This window comes from Trichechus manatus, unplaced genomic scaffold (genome assembly GCF_000243295.1).
Source record: "Trichechus manatus latirostris isolate Lorelei unplaced genomic scaffold, TriManLat1.0 scaffold00066, whole genome shotgun sequence".
Taxonomy (NCBI): domain Eukaryota; kingdom Metazoa; phylum Chordata; class Mammalia; order Sirenia; family Trichechidae; genus Trichechus; species Trichechus manatus.
The window spans coordinates 3,515,390-3,535,338 of NW_004444002.1; the positions used below are offsets into that span (position 1 = coordinate 3,515,390).

Here is a 19,949-nt window from a genome sequence, read left to right on the forward strand (position 1 = left end):
AGAAAAATAGGGGTAAATATTAAGGTAACCACAAAGGAAACTAAATCCTACAAGTCAAAATAAAAAACTAGAAAAATATAAACACTCAGCAAACACAAAATCAACAATGAAAAAGAAAATACATAAAGGTTGAAAAAATATCAAAAGAATATTTTGTGACACATGAAAATTATATGAAATTCAAATTTCAGTGTCCATAAATGAAGTTTTACTGAAACACACAGTCATTCATTTATATACTGTCTATGGCTGCTTTCATACTAAAGCAGCAGAGCTGAGTAGTTGGACAGAGACCATATGGCCTACAAATCCTAAAATATTTACTATCTGGCCCTTTACAAAAAAAGTTTGCTGACTCCTGCCAGAAGTTCAATGTTAGCCCAGATGTGAACAAATCCCTGAAGCCCTCTGTATATCAGAGACAGAGTCAGGAAAAGAACCAGCTTCTGTGCACCCAGTAAACTGTATCAGCCTAAAAATTCTGCAACTAAACTTTAGTTTTCTTAGAATAAAAATTCTGTGCTATGTAAATTACTCAATTTTTTTTCTTTTGTTTGTGTTTACTTTATATCCTTATTTTGTTTTCCCTATGTTTCTCAGCAAGGTATCCACCTACCTCTCAGTCTACGGAAAAAGCCATAGGAGACCAGTGTAGGCATGATACACAGAGTGCTCCATATATACAACCCAGGTGGAAACCTGGGGAAACTAGGCAGTTAAGTGACCACCCACTCTACACACAAACAGTACATCTGGTATAATACTAATGAGGGTTTCCTCTTCACCTAAAATGCTCCTGTATCATAAGAGTGAGATGTAAAAGTATTTACTCTTACAGCAATAGCTGGCTCTTCTTAAAAGAGAAGGGCAAACTAGCCATACAACATCTAGGCTAGACCAACATATGGGGAATACCATCTTAACTAAGTACACGGCAGGACACAAGGAAAAGCAAGTATATAGCAAAGCGGTACTGACATGCTTCTGAAGCTAGACCAAAATGCTGTAGGAAAAATGTAGAGCCTACCCTGGAAAGGAATCCCAACAGAAGGATCCAAAAATGAGTCACTGCCATACAAGTAAGCAAGGGCCGGGGCGGGGGGGGCACCACTCAAATTGACAAAGGAAGAAGTAGCAAAGAGAGTAGATCAGCTACCAGAATTAAGCTTACTGCAAAGGGTAAATTTAAACTAAAAACTCCTTACCTTCTATACTTGCTGGCCACCAAAACGCTAAGCTAAAAACAGGATGCCTGTAGAAAATATAGTTTTATTTGGGTCCCTACACAGAGCACTGGAAAAAGGGAATAAGGATTGGGTCACTTCCTCTCTCTTCGGGAGACATACATAAACTCCAAAAATGGAGAGAAAGAACTGAGAAACTGAGGATAGGCATCCCCTAAAATATAACCAGTGAGGCAGGGAATAGGACTTCTACGATAGGTCTCAAAACCTAAGACGCTTAGATATTATCAATTCTTCCCTAGGACAGCCTAACACCTAATAAATAATAGCAAAACCCTTTCCATCCTTGAAAAATTAGGATTATTATAATTTTCTATAGTCATTTCTACTTTTTATAGATGTCAACTATTTCCTCCAAATGCCCAATGCAAATAAAAAGAAAAAAATAATGCTAAAGAAATTCTATTTAAAAGGTAGGTAGAATAACACTGTCATATCAATTATATACTTTTACAACACCTACTGCACTTACCTTATAGGGCTGGAAAGATAAAATAAGATGTGTATCAAAGTCCCTTTTAAAGATATTTTTAAAATCAAGTTCAAAAGAACTATATATCTCCAAATTTCAAGATTTCAATGAAGATTTTATTAAATGTTCAAATTTGCTTATTTATCTTCTACTCTCTATAAAATGACTGAGAAATACTAAAAAATTAAAGATAGACATACTAGAGAGCAGGAACTAGTACAAACACATAGGTAACAGTGACAAAAATATTTCTGATAAATATCATCCCATTATTGCTGATAAAATCTTAAAAGTATAAGCTAGAAACTTTTCTCATTTCTTAATTGAAAAAAAACTATATTCAATGCACTAATTTTGTCTTTATGGATATTCTCCAATAGTTTAAAAAACTTATCTTAATAATAACACATACTAGATAGATATATCTTACCTATTAAAGATTTGATATTTTCTAAGATTAAATCACTAGTAATATTTCCAGATAAATCTTGCCCCAATTCAGCAATCAGCTTGGCATAACCTTCATTCTCTTCTCTTAACAAATTGAATTTTTGCTGTTTATAACTGAAATTAGATAAACATTATTAAGGGGATAAAATTAATTTCAATTAACAAGCTTGTATAAGAGTAGTGTATTCTACTCATTGAATTTTCTTATCTAACTTACAACAATCATAAGAATAGGTTTTATAAGTTTACCTCTTTGCGTATCTTTTAGATACAATGGTTCATAAGAGACAACCCAAAAATAATTACATGGGAAAACTAGTAACACAAAAAGAGAAGACTGCTAATACCAAGAAACAATTAACATAACACTATTTCCATCATTGACTAAGAATATACCCAAGAATATAGCCTTAGTTATAAATTATTTTATTGGTAATAATGAAAGCATTGAATATTACTTTAACTTCTAATATGGATAAAATTAACATCAATGTCACAAAGGTAAAGTTTACTGGTGAATCAATAATCTTAGGCTACTTTTAGAAAGCAAAAACCACAAGACATGCTAATAGCAACAAAAGAAAAAATCTTTAAACTTGTCTTTAGATGAGAACCTAAACATACTCAGCTACTAAATCTGCAACATAAAATACATGTACTTACAAGAGTTTTGTCTTGATTTTAACTGACTTTTGATTGAATTGCTGTGATTGTTTGATAAGCCCCAATGATTCCAATGTTTCTGGATCCAGGCGTTCCTTTAGAACTGTGTCTGAAACTAAATACTGTATTAAAAAATATTAAAGGCCATTTATTCCTCAGCATTCCAACTGTGCATCCACAATTTTAAATAAATTTAAAATAATTTTCCCAAATAAGAACACAAAAATCACATTCCAGATATATCAGTAAACTTACAATTTATAAAAAGGCCTGGAACTTCAATTTAACAAAAATGATAACTCTCCAAAGACTGAAATATATAGCATATGGCTCTTTAAAAAATCTCATCAAAAAAAATATGCATGCTATACACAACCCATAAATAACAAGAACTACAGATGAAATTCTGATTAAAATTGAGTCTGTCTTAACTGAACTTTCACTTAAGATAATACAGTACTTCACGCTTCCTTAGTTTCTACTGTAAGTCAAATTCTAGTACAGCAAAGACACGGACATTCTTCCAGGTCTGAGAAATGGCATTTCTCCTTGGTTCTAAATTTATGAACATAAAATGGTTTACTAGACAATAATTATGACAAGTTCTAGAATTTATTATTTTTAAACTACCTCCAATCTTTTTCCCCTTGCCTAAGAGATTATAAAAAAATGCTCAGTTTAAAAGCTGTCCAAATCTTCCTATTTGCTTTATAATTGCTTACCTTTTTCTTAGTTAAGAACTTATTAAAACACTAAACAAGGAATATCACCAAGTCTTATACGTAAAAATAGTTTAAAGAATATGGTAACATGCCTATTTCATGGAAATAATTAGTATGTCTAATTTCACAAAACATGTGATCCAAACCCAAACCTCACCTTATAATGGTCAACTGAATGTCAACATTCTCCTCCATTAACATGATTAACTGTGGTTACAACTGTTCAATACAAAACTTAGAAAGGAAAAAAAATTTTTTAATACTTACCAAACATGCTAATACCAACTGTGTAAAATAGTCTCTTTTGTTTTTTTCTTCTAAACAATTTGTCTCAATATCTATAATGATGAAGAAAAAAATGAAAGTTTTTTTCCTACACTCTCTCTCTAGCACTGTAAGATACAATTTTAAAATGTCTCATTCTGAATTTGCAAAAATTTAAAACTATGGTAAACGTGAGCTGCCTTTCCTATGCAGCATATGAATGCCTAGAATGAATTTCTCCTGATAATGGAGACTGACCCATGCTCTCTAATCTAGCTCCCTGTAACCTGTGACATATCCATGTAAGTCAATTATACAGGAGATACCTGCTTTGGCACTGGATGCATCAAAGCTTAAAAAAAAGACTATTCTCAAAAATGGAAATTTCAAGCAAAGTTTAAATGACCACATGTCAGAGATGCTGAAGAGATTCCTTCCTTGGGTGAAAAGCTGAGCTGGGTAACAACAAAGATGTCCTCTAACTCTTAAGATCTTATTACTCATGAAGATCAAACCCTTGACCTTGGCAACCTTGGTTCCAAATACCATGTTCTAACCAAGCCACCTGGCCACAATACTATGAAAAGACAGTATTAAAAGATACTTTTAACATCCTATTTTGAATTACAATTCTACTCAGTAAACAAATTTATTCAAGATTTTAATTTTTTTCCTACTGAAATGTTAAAAAAAACTGAGACCTCCTTGAGTTTCAGTAAATTATTCAGAAAGTTAGTCAATTTTCTGATTTGAGGTGTAAAGGATCAACTAGTTCTAAATGTCAAGCATCAGAAATTTCAACCAGGATTGGCAGGATTACAAGGCTGATCTCCAGATAATTGCTTTTATTGATTACATACTATTACCCTATTTAAAAAGTCAATTGATAATTTAGAATGCACTATAGAAAGAGGAGGAGCCCAGGTGGTGCAATGGTTAAGAGCTCGGCTGCTAAACGAAAGGTCAGTGGTTCAAACTCACCAACAGCTCCGCAGGAGAAAAGACCTGGCGATCTACTCCTATAAAGATTTACAGCCTAGGAAACCCTATGAGGCAGTTCTACTCTGTCCTATAGGGTCGCTATGAGTTGGAATCAGCTCAATGGCACACAATAACATAGAGGTCCCAGGCTGGCACAAACTGTTGGTTCGAACCCACTCAGTGGCACCTCAGAAGGCCTGGCAATCTGCTTCTGTAACAATTACAGCCAAGAAAACCATATAGAGCAGTTCTACTCTGTAACACACAGGGTCACCATGAGTCTGAATCAACTTGACAGCAACAGTTTTGTTTTTGTTTTTATAGAAAGAAGTAATGAAGTAATAAAAACTGTCCTCTAAGGGTTCTCTCCCAAACAAAAGATTCCCTACCTACCACTGCTCTGCTTCAGTTTACTTTCTACTGCCATCACTGAGACGTGAAAGAGAAGAGGATTTATCCTCAAACATGTACACATTTTCCTGGCCTTTCTCTTTCCCTTCTTGGACAGAGCCATTTCTCCACATCCTGGCCACTGTAGCTAAGCACACAGTCAGCTCGAGCATACTAAGGGAAATTTAGGATGTAACTGTATGCAATGTAAACTGCAGTACAATCTCAATTTCTCATTGAGGCTTTTTATCTGTATCCAATCAATCCCTTCCAGGGATTCCTGTTGTCACTTTGCTATCTAGTCTTCTGGTCCCTCCTCAGCCTAGAACTTCAAGGATACTTATCTCAATGGGTCAGGGCTAAACTGTGCTCATTTCTTTAACCAACATCTATCTATCCTCCAGGGCCCTAAACCCTACGATCTACCTCTCAGGTCCCTAAGATCAGGGCACCTGGGTACCAGGCTCATCCTCTTCTGCTTCAAGTCAAGTCTGCTCTCATTTTAGCCATGTGACCTGATTAAAATACCCATCACTGGGTTCTGGCCATAATAGGAAATGCTTAATAGGACCTCAGTAAATTTTTTAGCTGAGTTACCTCACCAATGAACAGAAGATTTTATTAACCCAACTGTGCTTTTCCTGCTTCTTTTATTCTTTTTGTTCTAACTCATAAAACCATTCTAACAGACTCATTCACTATCCCTGACTTCTCTACCCTGAATCAGCTCCTAGTAAGTTCTTTTTACTTTCCCCTATGAATTTACCAAAAAGCCCTTAGCCATTTCCAACTCTAGCCCCCAGTAATCACCAACTACCTAATCCAGCTCAGAGGTCCCATCAGCCCATCAAGTTACATCAGATTTCTCTTTCAGGTTAATATAGCTCTCAGGTCTCCCAGGTACATGATTAGGCTATTTAAAGGAAGTTGTTATCTTAACCTGGAAATTATTTCCCTTTAACATAAAATATTAGAAAGAAAGACAACATGATGTAACAAAAAGATCAAGGGCTCTGGAGCCAAGGAAACCGAGGTTCAAATCCTGACGTGTAGGCAACATGGTCTTGAAAAATCACTACTTCTCTGAGCTTCATTTTTCCGATCTACCTTCTATAAATTGCTGTGAGGATTAAAATGAAATTAAAAGCTGCTTATGTACAACCAAAAACTTCGTGGGATTTGGTTTCTTGGTTTAGTGGTCTGGGGTCATGGTTACATTGAAAATCCCAGTTAATTGGCCTAATAATACATTTAGTGCTTCTGTTCTAACTCCTAGTTCACTGTGTAGTGCCTGGAGTCTTAAAAGCTTACAAGCGGCCATTCAAGGCACAACAATTGGTCTCTATTCGCCTGGAGCAACAGAGGAAGAAGGAGAGTCAGGAATAGAAGGAGGATATGGAATGTGTGGCTAACTGCCTCCATGAACAACTGCCTCCTTTGCCATGAGACCAGAAGAACTAGATGGTACCTGGCTACCATTGCTGAACATTTTGATCAAAGATTCCATAGAAGAATCCTGATCAAAAGGAAGAAAATGCAGAACAGAATTTCAAATTCTCATGGACTCGAAACTTCTTGGAGCCATGAAGGTTGGAGTAACCGCTGAAACTATTGCCCTGAGATAATCTTTAGACCTTAAACCAAAAATATCCCCTGCAGTCTTCTTAAAACCAAACAATAGTTTAGCTTAACTAGTAAATAATGTCTGCCCTTAGCATTGTGCTCTTTTAAAGAACTATCTATATAGAATCAAACTGACAACAGCAACTTGAAAGATTAGATAAGAACCTTAGGGGACAGTTAAGTTTATGTTAATGGGGGAGGAACAACTCAGAAAAGGAGGTTGAGAATGGTTGCACAACTCAAAGAATGTAATCAATGTCACTAAATGATACATGCAGAAACTACTGAATTGGTTTATGTTTTGCTATGTATATTCTCAACAACAAAATAAATTTCTTAAAAAATGAAATTAAATGCTTAACACAATGCCTAGAACATAGAAGGTACTCCAAAACGGCACCTACATTATCATTATCATTATCATCATCACTATTATAGACAGCTCGCATTCTTACTCCTATTCCCCTGCTTTGGTCTGAGGTCACCCTTGGATCATTTTTTTTTCTGCCAAGGGTAGGGGTAGGTGAGTGAGGGGGCAGGTGAGGGAAATTCTCTTTCCAAGTTTGCCGTCCTAATCTTGCTTGTAAAAATGGATTGGACAGGCTAAAAGAAATTTTCCAAGAGCAACCAAGCATCATCTTCATGAATTCATGTTACTAGTAAAAAGCAATGACGTTTGACAATAATTCACCTTAATCCAATGATATTACTAAGTAACTATGAAGGGAAAAATATACCCTAATAAAATAATAAAGAAAAGAAATTACCAGAACTAGTAAGCTGATAATTGATGATTACTCAAAGAAAGCCATAAAATATACTTCTGACACTCAAGGAACAATAGCTTCTACAAAATGTTACCTACAAATCAGTCTTTCAGTCTTACAAATTTATGGTAAAAGCAAACAATTTTTTTAATTGAACTTTATTTTGTCTTGTATTTATTTGTAACATAATGTAATATCATCTTAGTGCTTGCTTCAAAAATTAAGCTTAAAAGGTGTTTTGTTGTTGTTGACGGCATAAATCAATAGATAGCTGATCACATACTTTACAGTTTTTACAGTGAAAAGAGCACTTTTAATAATTATGCCAAGGGAAACAAGACAAACTGGGACATATGTTCACCCCACCAACTATCTGCTCTTTTCATTTATCACTCACAGCCCACATACGATTTGACCTCTTCCCAACATTACTACTGTTATGAGATCTTAAATGTCCTGAAGGATCAAGCACCCAGCATTTTTATTTATTGAGATCAAATTCCAGACTCTCGGTAAGACATTTAAGTAATCTATCCAATTCTAGGAGTTAGAATTAATGAGCTAATAATTCATTTGAGCCTGACAAACCCTCAGAGGATGTCTTACTTTAAAGTAAATATTATAATGTCTCACAATGTTTTCTATTAGGCTCAAAGTTATAGAAAGCACAAGACTGATGGGAAAAACTGTGCTCAAAGTTATTTTAATCCAGATCTAAAATTAAATAAATTTATAACACATATTTTTTTAAATCCATTCTTCCCATGGAGGAACACTACCTTTTGTTCTAAGTCAAAGAAATATTCTTTTATTATCTTGCATAAATTAATATTTTTCTGGACAGAGAAGTTGCTATTTCCAAAGCTAGTTCCTCATCCTCAAAACAAAAGTATTTTTGATTACTTTGGTTCTTCCTGCTCCTTCTAAAATTAAGAAGAATCAGAACAGTACAAAAGCAATATCTCTTGAGTGTCCTAAATTTGAGATTCTGACACTATTCATTGATAACATAAACTGAATAAGATTATTTGGTTACTACGATCTCGATAACTCAGACTAACCGAATGTCAAAAAAATCTGGCTTCTTTACTTGAAATGATCTAATGTAGCTCAACTTTATATAAATATACATTGTTAAAGACCCAAACCACCTGAATTATACTCTAAAGCGAGTTAATAAAGTGCTTATACTGCCATTAGGTTTACAATACTACTCTCTGTAAATATATATATATGTATATACTTCTAAATTTGCAGAATCATTTGTACATTTGTAAAATTCTTAGTTTAAAAAAAAGCATTTTATTTAACATAACGCATTAATTTATCAAACAGCACTTATTTTACAGGTTAAATAAGGCTAATACCTACCTAATATGCAGAATACATCAGCAAGAATGGAGGGCATATCCTCACGAAATTCCTAATTTTAAAAATATAATCATTCACGGTAAATAGAACACCAGCAAGTACTATGGTTTCAAAATATCACTCTTCAGTAAAACTTAAAAATAAACAAAAACCCAACACCACTATGTTGACAAACGTTAAAATTCTTCAAGTTAAGCCTCATAACACAGAGAAAACAAAGAGAGATAAATGTTGAAAAAATGTTTAAATGTCTACCATAAAAAAATCTGATAAAAAACAGAAACCTAAATAAGCACCTCAGGAAACATTAAAGAACACAAATAAATACCATTTTCTCAATGAGGTTTTATGTTAGAAACCACCTGAATTTAGAGTACCTCACACCTACCCTAAAGCAAGACTGTTAAAAAATGGTGCATTTTTTCATCCAAAACTTTAAAAACTGTGCTCACGTATGAATCAACACTGATCCATGCAAAAAAAAAAAGTGGTATAAGATAAACAGAAATCTAAAAAGTACAAAATAAATTATAAGCTGTTGTCCCATAAAAGATATCTCTATTTTCTTTATTCATTAATGCTTACAGTCTTTGGAGAATTTGGAGAAGCTGTCCCAATATTCTCCCTTAATTTCTAGATGAAAACTTCAGCATTTATTCTAGATTCTTCTCCTGACTTCCCCCACCCCTATTCCCAATTGTAAAGCCATTTTCCACTAGTAAGGATCATAGTTCAATTATTGTGATTAGTAGTTTTCTGGCACTGTACAGCAACCCTAAAGGAGCCCTGGTGGCTCAGTGGTTAAGTGTTCGGCTGCTAACCAAAAGGTCAGCGGTTCGAAACCACTAGCTGCTCTGTGGGAGAAAGATGTGGCAGTCTGCTTTCATAAAGATTACAGCCTTGGAAACCCTATGGGGCAGTTCTACTCTGTCCTATAGGATCACCAATGAGTCGGAATTGACTCGACGGCAGGGGGTTTAATTTTTTGGTTAGCAACACTAAAATCAGCCTACTGTCAGGGACTAAAAGAAAGAAGCATAATTCTCGAGAAAAACCAGCAGCTGCAAGGAGACACACAAGATGTGCTTCTGTAGCTAAGACATGGAACAGTAATATAGTACTATGAGAAAGCCATGACAAAGGCAATCAGTTGCAGAACTACACACAGCACCAAGGACTCAAATAAAAAGGGAAGCTAACTAAGAACTGAACAGACACACATAAAGTTCATCCAGACTATGCACTTTCAGTAAATGGGAAAAGAATTAGAATCAGATTCTATAAACACACTAAAACCTATACTGACACCCAATTTACAGAATGAAAAAACCTTAATTGTCAATCAGATTTTAGTTTCAAGCTCCAGGTCCCACCTCAGTCATACTTATTAAAATAGCTGTTCTCAAGTAGGCAGATAATTTTTTATACAAGTTCAAAAACTAGCCTATTAACAGATTTGAATGTGTTAAAAAAAAAAAAAAAAAGCACCGTAAAACTCCAAATTTAACTACTGATTTACAATAAACCAAAACCAAACCCAATGCCATCAAGTCGATTCCGACTCATATCAACCCCACAGGGTTTCCAAGGCTGTAAATCTCTAAGGAAGCAGACTGCCACATCTTTCTCCCACGGAGCCACTGGCAGTTTTGAACTCCTGACCTTTCAGTTAGCAGTTGATACTTTAACCAACGCACCACCAGGACTCCTTACAATAAACACCCTTAAATTTGGGAGCCCATCTTCTAATTCAAATATCAAACAACCACAGAATGTATCTGGTCTGAATCTAACTTAAATTCTCTAATAACTGAAAACAGAATAATCACTTAAATATTTTTTAAAAATCTAGTTATTTCTAGAACAAACAGCAAACAGAAGAAAACTGGCAGCAAGTGAATGTGAGAGCTGTGAAACCTTAATTTAAAATAATTTAATCCTCAATTTAATAAATATATTTAATTTCCAAACATAAGCACAAACAAAAGTGAATACTTAGATATACTATATTGGGAGAAAAACATTCTAGCCAACTTATTTTTCACGGTAGCATTTTTACATTAAGGCTACCCTGATTTCATTATAATGCAGGCTTTCCCCCTCTCCCAGCTTACCTAACATTTTCTGCTTTACTCACAATCAGACAAAAAGACAAAAATATCTTTATTTCTGTCTAGTCAAAATGGCTTACCAATATTACCTTATAACATTCACTACTATAATTTCTAATAAAAGAAATGCAAATTATGCACTTCAAGGCAAAAAGAGATATGTAACAATTATTAAATTTATAAATATATATACTTACACTAATGTCATTAAGAACATTAGATGCCTGTTCATGCTTTAGATTTCCCTTAATGACATGGTATGATAACTCATAGAGAGCTTGCTGGAAATCTGTTGAACAAAGAAGAAATAGTGAAAGGTCGACTCTTTGGGAGAAAATCTATGTATTTCCCACTTCTCAGAATTGTTATAAACATCAATAATTATAATAAAAAATATACTTCTAATGCTTTCCTCTGGCATATTTTTCTCTTTTATATTCACAAAAACACAACACTAAAAGATGAAAAAAAGTCAAATGATTCCACTACTATTAACATAACTATTGCTTGAGCATTCCTTTCAGTCTTTTACATATTTGCATTCAGAGTGCACATCATTTGGTATTCTGATTCCCCCCACCAAACACTTTTAAAAGCATTTCTTTCATGCAACCTAAATCTCTATAATTATTTTTAATGACTACACAGAACTCCAGCAAGTGGATATAAACTAACCATTTCCATCACCAGCAGATTTCACAATTTTTTTCTAAATTTATTCAGATTATAGTTAATTCAATCTCAGGGCTACAATGACAGAAGTAAATATAACACCGAGTTTTCTCCATATCCTACTGTCAAAAATTTACCCAATCTAAATTTCTTTTTATCTTTTTCTATCGGCACATACATACACATATACATCAAATGGCAGTTCTCTGAGAACTGTTAACCACAAGTAGCCCCATGCACTATTAATTACCATATACCTTTTCCTGGAGAGGAACTTTTTTTGGGGGAGAGGGGTTAATGATCAGGTGAACACCTCCTTCCAGCCATCTTTTTCTTTAGTCCACAAAACTAAAACCTTTACCTCCTTCCTCTCATTAAAAGTGGGAAACAAGTAGCTCTAAAATCTCTACTGTAAAAGTCTATTTATAATCACCTTTAGAGGGGAATCAAAAATCTTTAAGAAGAAAACAGCGAGTAAAAAATCAAGTATTTTAAGATCTCCCCTGATTTGGCTACTAGTCACAAAAAAGGAACATAATAGAAATCAAAATTTATATCAATCCCCCTTTAACTAATGAAAATAGTATTTTGCAATGAAATTAATTTGTCCATTAAATCACTTGCTAAAAGAAATACAGCCAGATTATCCCAATCCCTCATGAACAATTCATTATTAAATATAGTCTGCCTTTCTCACAACTATGCCTTCATTATGCTTATAAATAAACAATATACATAAAAACTGGTGCCCTGGTGGCACAGTGATTAAGCGTTCAGCTGCTAATCAAAAGGTCGGCAGTTCAAATCTACCAGCCACTCCTTGGAAACGGAGTCAACTCAACGGCAACGGGTTTGGTTTTTTGGTTTTTACAGATAAAAACTAAAATGCAAAGGGAAAAGGTCTATTTGTTGGTATGGTAAAAATACAAGATCAATTTCACATTTTCCATTTTCATTAATAAAATAATTTATAAAAAATAATACTTACTTAAAATTATCCAGATAACTACGTTTTTTGAAAAAGTAATCACTTTTAGAAGTACAAAACATTTGATCAGCATAACCTAAATTCCCATAAGAATTCTCTAGTGCTCACTGGGGCTAAGGGAATTCTAATCTTAATCACAGGAGGAGATTAAAATAGAGAACAAATGGCCAGGCTCATTTTGCTGACACTAAAGTGACATACGAAACAGTCACATTGTAATCCACAAGGTAGCAAAAAAAAAAAAAAAAAGGTCCCTAATTCACAAGTAAAGTTCTCTAAGTGTTCATTGAAAAGTCCAGGGTTAAGAACTCCTGTTGCACTCAATCCACAGAAACAGGGAAACTGCCTGTCTGAAATGAAATTAGCTTAAGGGAGAGGCAGAAAGGGAAAGGGCAAGAAGAAACATTACCCAAACTCAATCCCCTCCAGATAAAACAAAGGAGATACGGAAAAAATGACAGTTTCCTGCATGGACTACAAACTGGGGCCCTCAGATCAAAGCTTGATTGTTGGCAGGGATGAGGCAAAGGGTGTATGTGTTGAGGAAGCAGGTAGGGACAAGCCAATGACACCATACTCAGAACTATTTTTGGTTTCATACATTAATCAGAACCAGGTAAATTAACAATAACCCAATTAAAATTAAAGAACCACACAATCCCATTAAAACTGAAAGAATAGTCACCTTGCGTTTTGCTATTTAGTCTTCCTGAAAATTCTTTTTCTCATTTGAGCCGCTTAAAGTTTCAATAGCTAACAATATCGAAGTTAGCTACATAGTTAAAAACTTGTTTCAAACATGGGGAAGAAAAAAAAACTTAAGTATCCAAGTGTTTTTAGAAAGGAGTCTTTTGTACTTTCTTACACTTCTGACAGTCAGCTGACTTATTCAAACAATAAGGCATTACAGCAACCTCAGAAATCTTTATGAATGATCATACAATTTTATAAGCACGATTTGTAAGGAATTATCTTAGGGGGCAGGTGGCTGGGGATGTTAAGTCTTAAAACAGGTCTTACTCAAATGGTAGAAAAGACTGCTCTTTCATTTGTTAAAAAATGCTTTCCACTCAAATATCCAAATGTTCTTTAAAAAGCACAACCTCTCATAGATAACGTGTATTCAATTTTTGATAAAACAAAAGGAAATTTATCTACAGAAAAACATTCCGTTCTTAATCTTCTATTCATAAAGGTATAATTTAAATAATTATAAATGTTATTTAATAATGTTTGGTTTAAAATAGAATATTGGTTATAAAAAAAAATCAACTTTCCAGATTGAAAATATGAGATCTACACCCAATAAAAACTACATATGAAAACATTTTAAACTAACTAAATATAATTGCTCTTATTTTTTAACCTTCTCTTTTTCCAAATCCATATACTCAATTTTAAATCAATAAATGGTAAATGGTAAAATCCGTTAAAACTAAGGAAGTTTACATCCTGTTTAATTATATAACATTTTACTTAATAAATCGTATTTGTGATGTGCAGTAAACAACTGCTTTGCTTTTAATGTTTTCCATGGCAACTGCTTTAATAAGATCCCCAGATACCACCTAAATGTAACTAGCTTTAGGAAAAACACTGAACCTCAGTTTCTGGAAATTTTGCAGTGCAAACAAGATCAGGACAGTTTTCTTTCTGCGCTAGTTTTTCTTTTCTGTTTATGATTGATAGCTAGCCTGTGTAATTTTTAATATAAGCAGCAACTGCTGAAATTCAGCTAATATACCAAGTCCCAATTAAAGTCAAGTGATATCATATAACTACAATGCAGGTCAAATAATATCTATATAGAGATGTATAGTTTACTATAACCATAGTTTTAACCCTGACAGTAATATATATATATATGTAAAAGCTTTATATAATGTGAACTATCTTATATCTTTTGTTTTCAATCATAACAATGAATGGGAAGCAGGATATTTATTAACTCTCATCAAGCTAAAAAATGATAGCTATTATACTTTTAAAAGTCTTACCTCTATAAGTTGAACTATCATGGCTTTTATTTTCACTGAGGATTCGGCATAAATGCAAACTAGAATAAAACAGAAATAATCTGTATTAACTCCTGATCCTAACACTAAATGATTCTTACAGAGCAAATTATATCAACTAAAGAATATTTGGAAATGCATCAGATATATTTAAATCCATTCATTTATAATGACACTAAAACAAACCTAAAAACCCCAGTTGGTCAATACTGGAGGATGCTAGCAAACCAATTTATTACTTTGAAAACTGGTAAATAAAAGAAAAAAAATCAAGCATTTATTCTGCCCTTCGTATACGAACTATACCACTGGGTAACCAAATAGTAGATAAGAAATTTTTATGTACTGAAGTATTTCAGCTGATAAAGAATGATAGAATTAGAATGTCATCATTTTAAGATCTCTAATGAATTAAAGGATCAATTAAACATTGATCATCAGTGGCTGTTTGCATCACAAAAAAGACAATCAGACATTATGTGTCTCTTGATCCTGATGAAAGAATATACTACCCACCAATGAAGTTGTCTTAAAAAAAAAAAAAAAAAAAGCATGAACCTAAATCTGATCAAGTGATCTAGATCCAACTATCAATTTACAGAAAGTATGGAAGACAGATATGCATATTAAATGATGCCATGGGGATGCACTCAGCAAAATTCAGACTGTGGCAAACTCTACAGGACAGATTATCCAGTTTCATCAACAAATAAATTGCAAGGGAAAAAAAAAAAAGATAGTGGAGGATCCTGAGGTTAAGAGAGGCTTAAGAGACATATCAATCACCATGTATGGATCCTTATTTGGATCCTGTTTTAAACAACTACTTAAAAAATTAACATTTATAAGACAATTGGAATATTTTATAAAGCGTCTTTCTCTTTGAAAGATAGACTCAAATATTCACAGATGATAGTGTCTGGGATTTGCTTCAAAATAATACAAAAGAATGGAAAAACGGGTGGGATTATAAATGAAACAAGATTACCTAGGAGCTGATAATTGTTGAAGCTAGCAGATGATTTCAATGGGAAGCTATTCTACTATTCTGTCTACTTTTTAATGTGTTTGAGTTTTTCCACAAAATAAACTTAAAAAATTGAACACAGAAAATATACTTTTATATTTTGACTATTTCTTCATTAGATTAATTTAAATACGGCAAAGAAGATATACAGGATATAGTGAGCAAAGAAGATATACAGGAAACAGTGAGAAGATACACAATTAATTGGAATTGCAGAAAGAAGAGAGCGAATAGGGCAAAAGCCGTATTTGAAGAGATAACAGCAGAGAATCTAGTTTTCCAGAACTGAAGTAAAATCCATATCTGGAAACATCATAGTTAAGCTACAGAAAACAGAATACCTTTCAAAAAAAGATAAGATTATCTTCATAAAAGTCACATAATTTCTCAACAAGAACAACTGGCTTCCAGAGACAGCTGAAAGATACATTCAGGGTGCTGAAATCAAATATGTCAATCTAAAATTTTATACCCAAAGAAAATAGTTCTGAGAAAAGTCAAAATAATGAATTTCAGACAATAATTGAGAGTACACCACCAACAGACAAATGCTAAAATAAATGCTTAAGAATTGGTCTCTATTCTCCTGGAACAACAAAGTAGAGTCAGGAACAGGAGAAGGATATGGAATGTGTGGCCAACTGCCCCCTTTGTCATGAATGAGACCAAAAGAACTGGATGGTGCCTGGCTACCATTACTGAACATTTTGATCAAAGACTCCACAGAAAACCCTGATCAAAAGGGGGAAAATGCAGAACAGAACTTCAAATTCTCATGTACTCTAGACTCTCTGGAGCCATGGAGGATGGATAAACCCCTGAAACTATTGCCGTGAGATAATCTTTGAATCTCGAATCAAATATATCCCTTGAATCTTCTTAAAATTGAACAACAGTTTAGCTTAACTAGTAAAAAAGGTCTGCCTTGAGCATTAGGTTCTTTTAAGATCTATATGGGACCAAACTGAAAACAGCAACTAGAAAGACTGACAGGAACCTTAGGAGGCAGTGGGTTTATGTTAATGAGGGAGAAACACCTCAGACAAGGAGGGTGAGAACGGTTGCACAACTCAAAGAGTGTAATCAATGTCACTAAATTGTACATGTAGAAAATGTTGAATTGGTGTATGTTTTGCTGTGTATATTCTCAGCAACAACAAAATAAATAAAATTTAAAGAAAAAAATGCTTAGGGAACCTCTTTTAATTCAATAAAGTAGCAGTTCTAAAGTGCGTGATTCACAAACCTTGATCCCTGAGATTCTTTCAGGGGATCTGCAAAGTCAAAACTGTAATTATACATAGTAATTCTAAAACTTCATTTCCCTTTTTCACTGTAATGACATTTGCACTAATAGTGCAAAAGCAATGGAAGGTAAAAGTGCTGGCACCTCAGCACGAAGAACCAAACTGTCTCATCCTACTCTTCATGACCCTGAACTCAAAATAAAAGCCAGTCTCACTTAAGATGTCACCAAATTGTATCTTCATGACCATGCATTCTCAGTGAACAAAAATCAGTCTCAGTTAAGAATGTCCTTGATGAAGCGGTAAAAATTATTAATTTTATTAAATCTCGAGCCTTCAGAATATTTTTAAAAGAATATGTCTTTTTAACATTCTATGTGACAAAATAGAAAGTATGCATAAAGCATTTCTACCACACACAAAAATACTATGGTCATCTCCAAGAAAAGCATTTGTGCAACTACTGAAATGATGAGCTGAACTAACCACTTTTTCATGGAACACCATTTTTACTTGAACAATTGACAAACTATGGGTTATTCAGACCTGGATCTCTGACAGATATTTTCTCAAAACTGAACCAAGTGAGCCTGTCATTTCATGGGAGCCAAATGAGAGTATGTGTTGCCAATGATAAAATTTAAGCTTTCAGGCAAAAATTAAAATTTTGGAAAACATATATCTGCCACCATGAGCTTGTTTCCTAATTCAAAAAGACTTTTCTGATTAGTTCAGTGATGATATTTTTAAATGTCATTTTTGATATTATACAATGAAGTGTGTCAATATTTGGAAGAGCTGCATAAGTCAGTGAACCAATACTTTCCATCTGACCAATGGATGATGTTGCGAAATGATGCGTAGGTAAAAGACCCAGTCCAAATGCAAAAGAGACAAATGATTTTAATTTAACTAAGTATAAAAAGTTCACTGATACAGCTTCAGATCCCACACTACCACAATCCACAAAGAAACAACCACTTGTCGAATTTTGGTGTAATATCAAAGAAGAATATCCACAATTATTTGAAAAGCTGTAATTCTTCTCCCTATGCTAACTACTTATCTGTGTGAGGCTAAATCTTCTTCATATACTTCAACCACAACATAATACTGCAAACCCCTAACTCACAGTACACACAAAAATCAATACCAGGTAGATAAGATAAAAAAATAAAAAGCAAAATAATAAAGTTTCCAGAAGATTATAAGAGAATACCTTCATTACCTGAAAATTGGGAAAGACTGGTCAAACACAAAAGTACTAACTACAAAGCAAAATATTGATAAATCTGACTATATTAAAATGTATAATCTCTGTTCATCAAAAGTCACTATTACAAGAGGGGAGAGGCAAACCAAGTAACAACAAAAGATATTTGCAACACATACAGTATAACAAAGGACTCAAATACAGACTACATTGTTGCTAGCCACCATGGAGTCAGCACCCAACTCACGGCAACCCCATGCAGAACAGAAGGAAATGCTGCCCAGCCCTGCACCATTCCCATGATCGGTGGTTCAGTGTTAAAATTCTCACTTTCCATGAGGAAGACCCAAGTTCAATTTCTGGTCAATACACCTCATGTACGGCTACCACCCATATGTCAGTGGTGGACTGCATGTTGCTATGATGCTGGACAGGTTTCAGCAGAACTTCCAGACTAAAGATGGACTAGGAAGAAAGGCCTGGTGATCTACTTTTGAAAATGAGCCAATGAAAACCCTATGAATCACAATGGTCTGACAGACTACATAAAAACTACAAATCAATGAAATAAATGCAAACAATCCAACAGAAAAATGAGCAAAAGATATAAAGAAGCCCTTCAGAAAAAGAAATCAGAAATCCACACGGCCAATAACATATAAAAAGATGCTCATGAAAATGTAAGTCACAATAAAATATCATTACATACCTATCAAACTGACAAAAAAAACTTAAATCTGTCAATGTCAAAAATTAGCCAGGATGTGGAACAAGGGAACTCTCCATACACTTCTGGTGGGAGTACATACTGAAATAGTTAGGCAGTATCTAGTAGAGCTGAAGTTAAATATAACCTATAACCCAGTGATTCTACTCCTAAGTATATACTCCAAAAAAACACATGCTTGTGTACACAAAACACTTGTACGAGTATGTTTCTATTGGCACTGTTGGCAATAGCCGAAAACAAGAAATAACCAAAATGTTAATGAACAACGTAAGAGATAAGCAAATTAGGGTATAGTTACACAATGGCATATTTGGCCTCTATGAAAACAAAATGAAAGAACTACAAATATGTATAACACGGACAGATGTTGAGCATGATGTTGAGCAAAAGCAGCCAGATACAAAAGGATACATACTCTATGATTCCATTTATATAAAGTTCAAGAAGAAACTTAAAACTAATTGGGAAGTAAAACTGTAAAGAAAAGCAAGGAAGAAATGGTTACCAAGGGTATCGGTCAGGATAATGGTTGGGGGGGGTGTTGTCGATCAGCAAAGGACATGACATGTGGGGGGTTTCTGTAATACTGGTCTATCTTGTTGACCTGGGCGTGAGTTACATGAGTGTGCATTTTACAATCATTCTTTAAGCTCTACATTTGTTTTATGCACTTGTATTTTTGTTAAATTTCACAATTAAAAAAAATATTATTCTTACAAGTTGCACAAGGCTTTAAAGAAAATGAAGTGTTGATGGCCAACGAATGCATATGAGTTTCTTAACTCTTTTATGTCTAACAGTCTTTTTTCTACAAAGAAACAAATAATTTTAAGACACAGAATTTGCTTATATATCACATCTAAGATTGAATATGATACCACATTACAATCATCCACAGAAGATTACTGTATTTACTTTGCAGATTATCCATGCCCTTGCAGCTCACCTGTATCTTGATTATTTCAATGCTCCATCATCAGGATGAGCAGGATAAGGTTG

The 19,949-nt window shown here is 34.0% G+C and overlaps 1 protein-coding gene across 10 annotated transcripts in view; it reads right to left on the reverse strand.

Annotated features, from left to right (window-relative positions):
• THOC2 (THO complex subunit 2) overlaps window positions 1-19,949 on the reverse strand; it is a 111,008-nt gene that overhangs the window by 83,664 nt on the left and 7,395 nt on the right. For all 10 annotated transcript variants that reach the window (XR_002824591.1, XR_002824590.1, XM_004379589.1 and 7 more), the window contains exons 2-7: window positions 14,716-14,774; window positions 11,256-11,347; window positions 8,948-8,999; window positions 3,819-3,889; window positions 2,830-2,951; window positions 2,147-2,280 (exon numbers count right to left, since the gene is read on the reverse strand). Coding sequence is in view for 8 of the 10 variants with exons in the window: in XM_004379589.1 (XP_004379646.1) it covers window positions 2,147-2,280; window positions 2,830-2,951; window positions 3,819-3,889; window positions 8,948-8,999; window positions 11,256-11,347; window positions 14,716-14,774 (530 nt within the window). In the remaining 2 variants the exon portion in view is untranslated. The remainder of the gene's footprint in view (window positions 1-2,146; window positions 2,281-2,829; window positions 2,952-3,818; window positions 3,890-8,947; window positions 9,000-11,255; window positions 11,348-14,715; window positions 14,775-19,949) is intronic.